The 14,546-nt window shown below is 41.7% G+C and overlaps 1 protein-coding gene across 1 annotated transcript; it reads right to left on the reverse strand.

The window, feature by feature from the left end:
* Positions 1 to 300: 300 nt before the first annotated feature.
* lgals1.3 (lectin, galactoside-binding, soluble, 1, gene 3) lies at positions 301 to 14,546 on the reverse strand. Its single transcript, NM_001142237.1, is given in 4 exon segments — positions 301 to 1,023; positions 5,728 to 5,899; positions 8,859 to 8,938; positions 14,522 to 14,546. Coding segments are annotated over 4 exon segments (408 nt in total). The 5' UTR covers positions 14,537 to 14,546; the 3' UTR covers positions 301 to 882.

Genomic DNA, 14,546 nt, shown 5'->3' on the forward strand with positions numbered 1-14,546 from the left:
CCACTGTGCCTAGCAGAATCCATTACCCTCATAATTGCCCTGTTATTAACCACCCACTTAAATTATAGTCAATATAGGGCATGGGCCTCCTTCTTGTGTCTCTTAACATGTGATACCTAATCTCTGTAACTGTAAATATAGGGATGTATTTATATAGTAAATAATATACCCCATTGTGTAAAATACAAAGATACAAAGTCCCCAAAGACTTGACCATATAAAGGCACAAAGTAGAAGGTCTTATAAACATGACTTTAAATGAGCCATATCACAGAAATGACATCACTAAGCACCAGGATATTCATGGCTGGTGTATTATATTTATATTTCCCAGTTCCCCTCCCTCTGTGCTCTTAATGTATTGCAAATTGTACAGATTGACATACTGTGCTACAGGAGTAAAGGATGACATACATTCTTATTCAGGAAGAAACATCCCTATAGGTTTGGCTTGGTGCCAGTGTGCCACCTAAATACTGTCTACAGAAGACAGATGCAATAAGACTTTATTGTTAGTGCAAGTGAATATTCCGCTGGCACGGGACTCAATGCTAATAAACATATAATGCACACATAGGAAATGCTCAATTAAAGGTCTGTGATGCCTAAGTAACTGTGATCAGACACTATATACATTCTGAAATAATAGGTGAGACTGAGCAATGGATAGAATAATGAAATGACTTTGCAGCAGTATTCTGATGAAAAGCAGCAGCCACCAACATTACAGCAGAAGAAGAGGTACAGGCTCTGACCTTTCTAATGTGAAATACGAAGTTAATCTATAACAGGATTGTCCTGTTATTATAAAATATATCTGTGTCTTTGGCCCAGTTTCATATGTTTGAGTCGTTGTTTGAGTCGTTTATCCATATAGATCAGTTAATGAACTGAGATTGAAATGAGCTCAAGGTTATAGAGAGCCAGGTAATTAATCACATCTATGGGGAACCGGCAGGTGAAAGGGACTTCTGTGCCATCAGGTAAAAGCACCGTGATGCAGTCTTCAAATTCAAAAATCAGCTGTAAGAGAAGAGAAAGAGGAGTCAGCGAAAGGTTTGGGCAGGGAACTAACACATTAGCAGGGGAGTAAAACCACTGGAAATAAGCTCATAGTTACGCTGTAGCTGAGGTTATACAAACAACAATGCATCAAATATAACGTTTTGCATAAGAAAATTCTACTTTCTAAGCGATTCATAGGAAGGTGAAAATTCCTCTGAAGATGCCTCTGATGGCAAAGAAATATTCCTTGCTGATTGTAAATGTGTGATGGAAGCAGACCCTGCAACCAGCATTAATATAAGTATTTTTTCATTTTCTGACTTGTAAAATGGTATCCAACCCTTTCTTAAAACTATATAATGTATCTGCCAGTGCAACGTCTTTAGGGATAGAATTCCACAGCTTCACAGTCAAAGGTTTTAAAAATCAAACCTCCTTTGTATCCTTTGAACATTCAATCTATTGGCAAATAAGGCCTCCTTCAATATTTATACAGTGATAATATTCCCCCTAAAATGCATCTTCTCCAAATTTGCACTGCATCTTGTAGGTGGTGGCCCTACAGCACAGCACATAGTAATAGGGTCACATATTCAGTAAGATGTACAGACACTGTCACATATGGCAAATTTAAAGGGGAAATTTGTACAAAAAGGGGGTCACCCTACTCTGTAAGGTACTGATAAAGAAAGTGAAGTAGTGGCCTTACCCTTGTGGCCCACAAATAAGCCCTTAGCATTTCTTGTGTCCCTCTTTAAACATGGTGCTTCTAATTGGACTTCCCCCTGTCCAGGGGACAAGACTTCGTTTCTGGGACTCCATGTTCAAAGTATAACATATGGGTCACTCTGTACCCTACTGAGCAGTATAGACGTTTTGTTGTTCTACCCCCTTGAACATGCTGATGGTTGTCCTGCAAAATGGCACCATGGACAAAGTCATTCACTTTCTGTTTATTCCTATAGGATTTTTATAAGCATATTTATCATTGGGTGAGTGTACCATTTGATAAATATCCTTCTAAAAATCACGTAGGAATAAATAGAAAGTGGGTGAGGTTTTCTGTAGTGAACTCTAATGTCACACTTTGATAAATCTTCCCTTTTAGTGTTACCTGTCCAACCCTATCAAAACATTGGCTGAGGGGTCCACAAAATGACAGGATTCCTAGATCCACATGTTCTCCCTGGTCTTTTTCCTATAGTAGTAGACTAGCAGTAGTAGACTATAGTAGTCTGCCATTATAGTCCCATTAAGGGGTTAAATTACTGTTACACCTTGAGTGATGTTCTTTTCATGTAAAACGTATTATTTCTTCCAGCTCTTTTTAGTTGGAGCTGTATGGAAGAATGGATGGATGGGCTTTGGGAGCTGCAGTGGTAATGATCCATTTAGGAGTGGTAGTGACTAGTATGCCTACATTTGACTGACTATACCTAGCATTACCATACTGGGTAGAAAGGCTGCTAGGGGCATCTGGCAGATACCAGTGGAAGAACAAATCATTATGGAAGAAATAATATCACACTTGGAGGGGCTTTATCACAAAGTCGAAGTAGCCATAGAACTGCAATCCAAGTATTTTACTCAGAATACAGCAGGAAGGAGAGTTATTAACCTAGTTCAATGTGGCCCTGAGGTAAAGAGTTTAAAAAGAGTGATGGCCAGGGCTTGAAAGTAGTGAAAGATCCAGATAGTCTACATTGGTGCTAATTTGTGGCATAGGGAATGCTATGTTGCGCTATTTAGGGCTGTGGTAGACGGAGACATTAGTCGCCCGCGACAAATCTCCCTCGTTGCGGGCAACTAATCTCCCTGATATGACATCCCACCAGCTTGAACGTAAATCGCCGGAGGGATGGCATATAAGGCCATATTGCCTTGAGAGGAAACTTCCATGATTTCGGGAAATCGCAGCGCCGCATATGACTAATCTCCCCGTCTACCACGGCCCTTAAGCACAAAGATTTATAAAGTTTGGGTTGCTTGATGGTGCATTTACTCTTTATGAAGAACACAAATACATGATTAATGGGGAAAATATCACCTATTATTACTACTAAATGTTTAAGCAATATGCAATGGCTACTTATACAAGCTAAATCCATATTAAAAGCACAGGCTAAAAAAAGTCACCTTAACACGCAAGAGAGAAGCATGGCTTTGCATTTGTCTGACTGAGCTGGCCAACTACTTTGGTAGTTTATGTCTTTCTGGGAGCAAATCTGAAGTTATTAAAACTGACTAACACAATGCTGGAGATGAATAAACATGGATTGTCAGAATCATATAATGCTGGAGGCTCTAAGGGTAATGTCAGATGGGACTTTCATTGCCGGCAATAAATCTCTCCTGTAGGCGATGAGGTGCCAGACAAGACCTGCTTATCCACTTCCGTTTGCATCGCCGCATGTAAAACACAAGATTTATCTAGCAATCAAATGATTCCCCCCTCCACATAGAAATAAAAAAGTGCAAGACCTTGTCCCATACTGACATCATGGACATCACCAAATATGGAGATTGTGTACCTTGGCTTGCCCAGCGCCTGTTGCACCAATAGAAGCTTCTGTTGGAATGGGCAGGGTGAAGCTCACATTCACCTGGGGAGTCTTTTGTTCATTGCAAATAGGAAGCCATAATATTATTATAGCACTTGGCATGGCACCAAGTACTTAAAGACATTGGGGCTCATTTATCAATGCATCGCAGCACACAAACCAACGCAATTATGATTATGCACCATTTTGTGTGCACACGCAATTGCATATGCGTTACATTGCGTCGGTTCATCTATTTTTCCGCCAGTTCTTTTTATGCACATGTCGCAAATACTGGGCAATAATGTCGCAAGCAACAACGTGTTTTTTGTGGGTGTGGCTAGGGGCGTGTTTTAAGTGTCCGATTTTTGCATGAGTGTGCACTTTGCGCCTATATATGTGCTATTTGCGCGTATATATGGGCAGATTTGCGCAGGCACGGCTGCATTGAAATCTTTACGCCTGTTCATTTGTGGCGTAGTTCTGACTGCGTGTTCTTCACCATTTGCACTAGTATATTCGCAGATTTGCGCTACAATAGACTAATTTAGGTATGTCATTAATAAAACCAAGTTAATGTTTCTCAGATTATAAAAATATAATTTTTAATTTGTTTACAATGTTTTAATAACATTTACCATTTTTTTACTTTGTTCTAATCTATAAATGCAGTTTCCCTTGTTAATGTGATGGAGTCTTTCATATCTTGTTTCCATTTAAACACCAGCTGACTAGGTTGTTAAGTTAGGAAGCATGTAGTTAGTATGGGCTTATTAGAGCATTAGCTTGCACCATCTATGCACACAATTTATGACAAGATTTGCGTCATCATATGTGCAGTTTTGCGACATTATATGTGCATGTTTGTATGGCGCAGCAGTTTGCGTCAACACTAGCGCATGAAACTTTATGCGACTGTGTTTGCGCTATACTGTTAAATATGCTTATGCTCAGGGCAAAAGTTTTGCCTCTGCGACTATTACAGCGCTGCGATGCGTTAGTAAATGAGCCCCATTTTGTTTTCATTGATTAGCTGTTCATTTGCAGGAATTTTCTTGCTACAAACTGTTAATCTGTGCTCTAGTTTAGTAGTTTTTGTAGTGTATTGCTTAATGATTGCCTGATGTGGCCAAAAAGACAGCGCTATAAACCACCACTTTCCAAATCTTGACTTCAGATTTAAAGGTAACTCATAGCTCATCTCTGCCATAGGGAGATCAAGGTACTGGGCAAATTCCTACTTGTTCTGACTCCCTACTGGTTCCTAAAGGGAATAACATCACATTAGTGCAGGGAAAAAGGCCTTGGAGAGTGCCTGCGGTTGGATGGAAGATTTGTTTCCCATTTAAATGCTGCTAGCTGTCAGCTGGAGAGGTGTAAAGGTCAGTAGCACTGGATTTTGGAGCAGTGGAAACACAACCTCGGGAGAGATAAATGGCGGTCCGATGGGAAAAGTCTGGCATATGCCAGGACAGGACAAGCTGCCTGAATGAATAATGCCAAGGGTAAAGTTTAGTGGGGGAAGAATAATGCTCTGGGGCTGTTTTCCATGGTTGGAGCTGGGGCCCCTGGTTCTTTCAAAAGCATATAATTATATTATGGACAATTCTGTGTTTTCTGCTTTGCAACTTTATGGAAAAGGCTACTTCCTGTTTCAGCACAATAATACCCATAATGCATTATGTATTAAGCAAGGTCAGTACATGGGATGAGAGTGGAAGAACTTCACTGGGAGCCGTCACCTCACTAATCCTATTGTTCCTGGAAACAAATCCAACCAACAATGTCCACAAATCTTCCCAGAGAAGTAGAGGCTGTTATAGCAGCAAAGAAAGGACAAACATCATATTAATCTCACAATTTCAAACCTTGGTTTGAAAATGACATGTTGGACAGGCACGTGTCCTTATCTTCTGTCCATTTTACCATTTTAAATACAGTGTATATGTATTCCAAACATCTCTGCTGTGTCAGGAAATAATAAGCACATTACAGGTGCACCTGGTTCCTTTCACACTGCCATTTACTTTTCTTCGACACTTGTTTGCATCCATTATTATATTTAAATGTGAAGTTAAAAAATATATATATACTGTACATGTAAATAAATAGAAAATAGCATTGTCACTGCTACCAACTAACTGTATTAGTGGCCAGCTATCTAACTGGAGAATGTACTTACCATGGTTTCTGAACCTGCCTGGAATGGGAACGCTGTTTCCTTCTGTTCGGTCCCCCAGACACCGTTTTGCTTTGAGTTAAAAATGATGGTGTTTTTATCCACAGAAAATTCAAATCGAGGGTTGCAGTGCATGATCAAATTCTCAGCGTCTGCTCCCATATCAACAGCAAATCTTAATTGAAAAAAAAAGTTTGGTTGTTCATTTTGCTGCATATTTGCAAAGGGCTACTCAGCAAAGTTAACGTTTGCAGGGGTTATTATTTCAGTTCTATTTTGAATGAATGAATTATATCTTTTGACAAGAATGGAAGTGGATAGCACAACAACCCCCAGCATATAATTACACACCTTACAAACTCCCTAACAACTATTTTAAAATGCTAACAAAATCCCAGAACAAACCCGTGCAAGGTCCACTTTCCACAGGCTACATAGGGCAGGCGGAGTATGGCACACACAGGCAGCATAGGGCAGGCAGAGTATGGAACACACATGCAGCATAGGGCAGGCAGAGTATGGCACACACAAGCAGCATAGGGCAGGCAGAGTATGGAACACACAGGCAGCATAGGGCAGGCAGAGTATGGCACACACAGGCAGCATAGGGTGGGCAGAGGATGGCACACATGGGCAGCATAGGGCAGGCAAAGTATGGCACACACGTGAAGCATAGGGCAGGCAGAGTATGGCACACACAGGCAGGTAATGGCAGGCAGAGTATGACACACACAGGCAGCATAGGGTGGGCAGAGTAGGCACACAGGCAGCATAGGGCAGGCAGAGTATAGTACACACAGGGGGCATAAGGCAGGCAGAGTATGGCACACACAGGCAGGGTTCGGCAGGCAGAATATGGCACATATCTTTTATATTCACCTGGGAGTGCCTAACAAATTGCCACCCCCCCCAGTGAATAACACTTGTCTTTTAGCTCTTGCTCTACCATTTTACCAGCCCGGCTTCTTGCATTAGTAAACAAACTGTACATTAATACTAGTGCCAGTTTTTATATTGTGTATACATAACTTCCCTGTCATTTATTACACCCCCCCCCCATCCACCATTTCACCGCCATTTTTCCTATAATGTTTACATCCTCACAATAAATAATGTACATGATTGCTTGCCTAAATCCTTGCTGGGCTTTACTTCTTCATATAATTAGCAGTTCCAGATTATTAGGCAGCTAAAAAGACATTGAGACATTTGTGCCTTACTCACAATTCTTACATTTACTTTTTTTTCCAATTTTTTTTTTCTGCAGGAGTGACGTGAGCATACATAGTTACATAGTTAAGTTGGGTTGAAAAAAGACCATCAAGTCCAAAAGTCCATCAAGTTCAACCATTCCATGCAATCCCCAGTGCACACACATACCAACAGACCCATACCTACCTATCTATACACTCACATACAGACCCATACTGACCTATCTATCCACTCACATACAGACCCATACTGACCTATCTATACACTCACATACAGACTCACACTGACCTATCTATCCACTCACATACAGACCCATACTGACCTATCTATCCACTCACATACAGACCCACACTGACCTATCTATCCACTCACATACAGACCCATACTGACCTATCTATACACTCACATACAGACCCATACTGACCTATCTATACACTCACATACAGACTCACACTGACCTATCTATCCACTCACATACAGACCCACACTGACCTTTCTATCCACTCACATACAGACCCATACTGACCTATCTATACACTCACATACAGACCCATACTGACCTTTCTATCCACTCACATACAGACCCATACTGACCTTTCTATCCACTCACATACAGACCCATACTGACCTATCTATCCACTCACATACAGACCCATACTGACCTATCTATACACTCACATACAGACCCATACTGACCTATCTATCCACTCACATACAGACCCATACTGACCTATCTATACACTCACATACAGACCCATACTGACCTATCTATCCACTCACATACAGACCCATACTGACCTATCTATACACTCACATACAGACCCATACTGACCTATCTATCCACTCACATACAGACCCATACTGACCTATCTATCCACTCACATACAGACCCATACTGACCTATCTATACACTCACATACAGACCCATACTGACCTATCTATACACTCACATACAGACCCATACTGACCTATCTATACACTCACATACAGACCCACACTGACCTATCTATACACTCACATACAGACCCACACTGACCTTTCTATCCACTCACATACAGACCCATACTGACCTATCTATCCACTCACATACAGACCCATACTGCCCTATCTATCCACTCACATACAGACCCATACTGACCTATCTATACACTCACATACAGACCCATACTGACCTATCTATACACTCACATACAGACCCATACTGACCTATCTATACACTCACATACAGACCCATACTGACCTATCTATACACTCACATACAGACCCACACTGACCTTTCTATCCACTCACATACAGACCCATACTGACCTATCTATCCACTCACATACAGACCCATACTGACCTATCTATCCACTCACATACAGACCCATACTGCCCTATCTATCCACTCACATACAGACCCACACTGACCTATCTATCCACTCACATACAGACCCATACTGCCCTATCTATACACTCACATACATAAACCATATATATACCAACATCAATACTAACTGTAGATTTTAGTATCAAAAATAGCCTTGGATAATAACAGAATCTGTCATCAGAATATCACCCAGAAGGCCATTCCCCAATCTCACTCCCCTCACCATAAAAACTCCCTACACTGCTTCAAATGGAAGCTCCGTTCCTCTAATCTAAAGGGGGGGCCACTGGTGCACTGATTGTTTTTATGGGAAAAAAGAACATCCCCCATCTGCCTATGATCCCCTCTAATGTACTTGTACAGAGTAATCATGTCCCCTTGCAAGCGACTTTTTTTCAGAAAAAAACACCCAACCCTGACAGTCTAACCTCATAGTTTAACCCTTCCATCCCCTTTACCAGTTTAGTTGCAGTCTCTGCACTCTCTCCAGCTCATTAATATCCTTCTTAAGGACTGGAGCATAACTGAATCTTTCTGAAATGGTGCAACATACCTCTTAGTGTCTTTTAAAATACGTCCTCTTACTTCCACACGGTGTCCTTTATGCAGAGAGAGGTTGGTTATCGTAACATCCTGTGTCAGAAATGAAGAAAAAGGTCAATGGTTTCGGCCATGGATATATAAGTGAATCGCAATGTATTAAAATATATATTGTGAAAAAAAATCAATAATATATAAAGTGATAAAATGATAAGTACACCCTAATGGTGTGTAGGGGATCAGAGAGACCGGAGAGAAATTCGATTGGCTGAGAGCCCCAGTGCACTTCTGGCAAAAAAAGGAGGATCCAGGGAGTGCGTAGATTTGGAGCCAAAACCATGGGTGGGGCCAGCAGGTTATACAGTAAAGGAAGCCCTGCTGCAGTGCCAGCCAGAGACAGCCAGATGAGGAGTGAGTAAGCAGCTGAGTGTGCTCTGCTTTGCATCGAGCTCCACACTATAAAAAGAGACAGCTGCTTAGTTGCTGGTGGATGCCTTTACCTCCATGTGAGTCTCCAGTGTGTCCCCCCTGTGTGACTCTGGGGCAGGTAGTGCTACCTGGGGGGACTAAAGAGCTCGGATCAGAGTGTGGGACTGTGGCACCTTGAGAGACTGTGCCAGGAGTGGATAGACCACACGGGTTCCCTAGGGCAAGACTTCTACTTGTTATAAAGTTTATTCATGCTTTATTCATCTCTAAAGAGGTTATTTGGTCTTTTTTTAGTGGGCCACCCCCTACTTAAAGGAAAACTATACCCCCAGAATGAACACTTAACCAATCGATTGGTTAACAAGCTTTTGGTCCCAACCCGGTGCAGATTATAGATATTATACTATATAGATTATATACTATAAACCTGATTAGATGTGATAAAATACAGGTTGAATTCAGGGGCATTTCTAGGCACCTGACCACACTGAGGCAGCCTTTCCTAAGCCAATCCCCCTTACCTCCCCCCCCGCTTACCCCCAGGGGCTTCAGTGTGGGTTGAGGAGGGGGCCAAGATAGTAAAACTAGAATTTAGGCTCTTAAAGTTATCAGGGGCACAATTTTGCTCAAGTTGTTGCTTGAGGCAAGGTTCTCACCATCCTTCATAGTAGCAGTGTTCAAAGAGGGGGAATACTTTGTGATGGCATGTATGTCTTGATAGAACATTCATGTTAAAGGTTGTCATTTGTTAACAAGACTACTAGATGGCAGTAGTGTATGTAACACTATTTTGGCTATGGAATGGGTAACCTTGCTAGTAGTGATATGAGAGAATGTGTTACATGCGACGGATGGGCCTTCGCTTAGGTGGAAGAGACCTTACAGGAGATGAGGTTGTAGTTGTACTACAACTTACTGAGGCTGTGTAGTGCAGTTGGTAAGAATGGACACCAGAAAGGTGTTGAACTATGATCACGTTTATTTTCCAAGACAATGATGTTAAGCAGGGTTATCAATACTCACACACAAGCAGATGCAGATGGTATATAAAGTACACACTGAGGAAGAAAAGAGGGTGTACACAGGTTTATCCCACCTCTTGGTAGAGTCTGGGCAGGGAAGTACACCTTTCAGCCAATACCCCTTTGGAGGTAAACTGGGTAGATATCTGCTCCTTCAGGTTGATAATCCCTAGTATATGAGTCCTCCGGGTGAGTAGGGATCAGGGTTTATTCTATGCCTGTCTCTATCTCTACTCTGCGGCCCTACACTGAGGCAACATTGCCGCATAGGAGAAATACTCCCAGATCTAAAACTCTCCTTGATGGGGCTATTAAGACTGCCCTTGCTTACTAGAGCTAACTACTTTCACTTTCCCAGAAAGTGCTATTACAAATCTGCTGTGCTATCTGATACCTCATTCACGGGGCCCTGTCCCCGACTTTCTCCAGCGGTATGGTATCCTCTGGGGAACAATGGCTTCAGGGGCCTAATGTCTGCTCCCAGGCTCAATGGAGCTTTGCTTGGAAGGCAGACTGCAGCCAAAGAGGAAGTCACACCCTCCTGCTAGACACTATATCAGTCTGCAGGGGGAGTGTACTACCTGACTAAACCAATAGGGAATAGCTTTAGAACTGTAACCTGAGTACAGGAGCTTTACCCAATAACAATAAAGGTGTGAAGAGGTAGGGTTTAAAGCCATAGGGAGCTTAACCCTATGGATCCCTACATGTATAATATGGTGTAATTCATACCAGTGGCTGTCCCGACTGGGAGGGCATGGCAGAGCTAACACCAGCCTGTTGAAGGAGAGGCAGACCCAGCTCTGTTAATTAGAGGTAACAGGCATAGTTACAACAGGATAGATCAAGTGTGAGTGAGCACTAGGTGCACAGAATAAGAAAGGAAGTCAAAATTGGCAGCTCAGTGTGCCAAATAGGAGAGAAGAGTCTTCAGATGGATATATCATCAGTTACATAGTTACATAGGGTTGAAAAAAGACCAGAGTCCATCAAGTTCAACCCCTCCAAGTAAACCCAGCACACAAAACCTATACTTACCTATCTATATACTCACATACAAAAACTATATATACAACCACTAGTACTAACTGCAGATATTAGTATCACAAAAGCCTTGGATACTATTGTGAAACAAATAGGAAACAAAAGTGACAGTACAGGAATATTGGAAGGGGGGGGGGGGGGGGGGTTGAAGCATCAGGTCAGAATCAGACCAGGAGAAAAGTCCTGTTCTGGAAGAACAAAGGGGCACTTTTATGTCACTTTTGGCCAATTATAAAGTGTTGGATTACTGGGAACAGGTGGGGATAGTGATCCTAAAGCTAGTGGAGCTGAAGAATAGTGCAAAGCTAACTGAAGGGAAGATGGAGTTACTCCGTCAGGGATCCTGTGAGCAACATTCAAATGTAAAAAGAGTTGGGGAGCAGCACAAGTATGAAAAAGGTAACTGGGGTGCCAAATAAGGGCTATGATTGGCTATTTGGTAGCCCCTATGTGGACTGGCAGCCTACAGAAGGCTCTGTTTGGCTTTTATGCAACCAAAACTTGCCTCCAAGCCAAAGATTCAAAAAAATGAGCACCTGATTTGAGGCCCCTGGGAGCAACATCCAAGGGGTTGGGAAGCAACATGTTGCTCACAAGCTACTGGTTGGGGAACGCTGTTCTATGTGGTCCAAAACATACATGATTGTATGTATGTACTGTATGCCTGGTGTACCCTGTGAAGGAAAATATATCTTTGAAGTTAAAGAACATATGTCTGCAGAAAGAAAAGAAAAAAAAATGTCCATATGTGTAGGGAGTGTGTGGGGTAAAGTCATACATTAACATGATATAATACCTTTATAGGAAATGCTGCTTGATAAATAACAAGGAGAATCTTACACAACTGTACGTGTATTGTAAATAGCTAGCTTGCTTTTCCAGGGCATTGCATACTAAGGCCAGTAACACACAGTGATTAGTCGCTAAGTAATCTCCACTATCAGTGGTGACTAATCTACTAATCTCCTCTGAATGCTTTCCTACCAGCAATTTACATTACTGTAACATGTGTTACAGTTAATACAAGACTCACTTCTGTTAAAATCATTTTCATCTTTAGCTAAAAAAATCAACCAATAACATACCCCCCAACTGTCCCGCTTTCCACGGGACAGTCACGGTTTTAACAGCGCATCCCGCTGTCCCGGATAGTTCCATGAATGTCCCGCATTTCCGTAATAGATTATGCTGAAGACGAAGCTGAATGTATGGGGGGTACTGTCTATGGGTGCAATTGGGCACACTTTCTATTGGGGGCATTGTGTATGGGGTAGTATTTTCTATGGGGGCACTGTGTATGGGGGATTGTCTATGGGGGCAATTAGGGGCACTTTCTACGGGGGGTACTGTCTATGGGGGCACTTTCTATGGGGGCACTTTCTATGGGGGCACTGTCTATAGGGGGTACTGTCTATGGGTGCAATTGGGGGCACTTTCTATGGGGGCATTGTGTATGGGGGATACTTTGTATGGGGGCAGTTGGGGGCACTTTCTATGGGGGGTACTGTATATGGGGGCAATTTCTATGGGGGGTACTGTCTGGGGGCAATTGGGGGCACTTTCTATGGGGGGGTACTGTCTATTGGGCCATTGGGGGCACTGTGTATGGGGGACAAAACTGATACATTGTTATAACTCACTTATAACTGACTGCCTTCTCTCTATATTTGTATTTTATATATAGGAGTTGCTATATTGTTTTCCTTAGGTAGTACAGTATGAGAGTATAGCACATTTTGCGTCTGATCCCACCATTTCAACTATATAAAAGGAGAAATTTTTTGAAAAAATAAATAAAAAAATTGATGGGGTGTGGTAATTGGGGCATGGCCAAAAAAAGTGGGCGTGGTCAAAAAAATTAGTGTCCCTCTTTTCATTTTTCACATGTTGGGAGGTATGCAATAAGTTGACATTTTTGTGTACCTATACAGCAGAATCTGACCATTGCGGCGGGGTACTGAAGAACCATTGGTCAGTACTACTTCTCCCTGAGTTCAGGGAAATCCCAAAGGTAGCATACAAGAGGGGGCAGAATTTAAGAGTCTGTTTAGTTAAAATATTACAATATTGAACCACAACAGACATGGCTCAGAAAGCCAAAATTAGGCTGCTATAAGTGCACAGACTGTCCTACTTGCTGCCAAATGATAACATGACCCTCATTTAACCATCCACACACAAGTAAAACTGTCTGGATTAAACATTGTGTTACCTGTACCACTGATCTATTTTATAAAATGCCCCTGTGGACTTATTTATATTGGTAAAGCTTCCACTAACTAGGGACAGAATGGAGAAACATACGAGGAGCTCTGGCCTCAGGCTAAGTAGATAATTTAATGGCTAAACATTTTCTTCAGAATTCCCATAATTCATCCAGCATAAGATGTAGAGTGCCAGGAGGAGAGACTTTTACTCCAACAAGAAATGAAATGAATCCACAGCCTCAGGACAATTACCTTCCCCTGGACTTGATGAACTTTCCTATACCCAGATTCTTTAATTCTTATATAGTTTTATGGAAATGCTGAAACCTAAGGAGGTCTATGATTGTTGCTTTTTTGATTTCTAACAAAGATCATTTCGGCTTAAATTTGATTTCTTTAGTTTCTGTTTTTTTTTGTTTTTGTTTTACTTTTTCCTCTTCCTGCCATTCCTCTGGTGCTACCATTCACTCATCTGCTAATGCTCACTGAGCCCGGTTTTTAAGGCACCATTCAAATTAAGTGCAGTTTTTTCCCCCATGTTAGCTGCTGTATGGGCTAATTTACCCACAATCTTCTGTAAACCAGTGTTTGGTTAGTGATTTGATATAATAGTCTGCTATTTTATAGCCATATTGCTTTACTCTGACACTATAATAAAAGTGACTTTATATCTCGATGAGGTGTCATTTAAATGGCAAAAGGTGATTGACTGACCCCAAAACACAAGAAGGACATAAACAAAAGAAATGAGAAGTGACTAAAAACTAGAGGAGGAGGATCACGATCAGGAGCCATATGAGAAAAGACATTAACAGCAGTATCTAATGACTATATATATATCAGCTTCACAATTCCTAATATTAATCCCGCAAACTGCTCATGAGTGATGCATTTAATAATAACAATTTACCCCTGCCCTGTGTCTAATATCCATGCCCTGTCACTAATACGACTACAACTTTCCCCCTACTTACTGGTTGCATGGCCATCTTTGCAAGC

Source organism: Xenopus tropicalis, chromosome 4, assembly GCF_000004195.4.
Source record: "Xenopus tropicalis strain Nigerian chromosome 4, UCB_Xtro_10.0, whole genome shotgun sequence".
In the NCBI taxonomy this organism is placed as follows: domain Eukaryota; kingdom Metazoa; phylum Chordata; class Amphibia; order Anura; family Pipidae; genus Xenopus; species Xenopus tropicalis.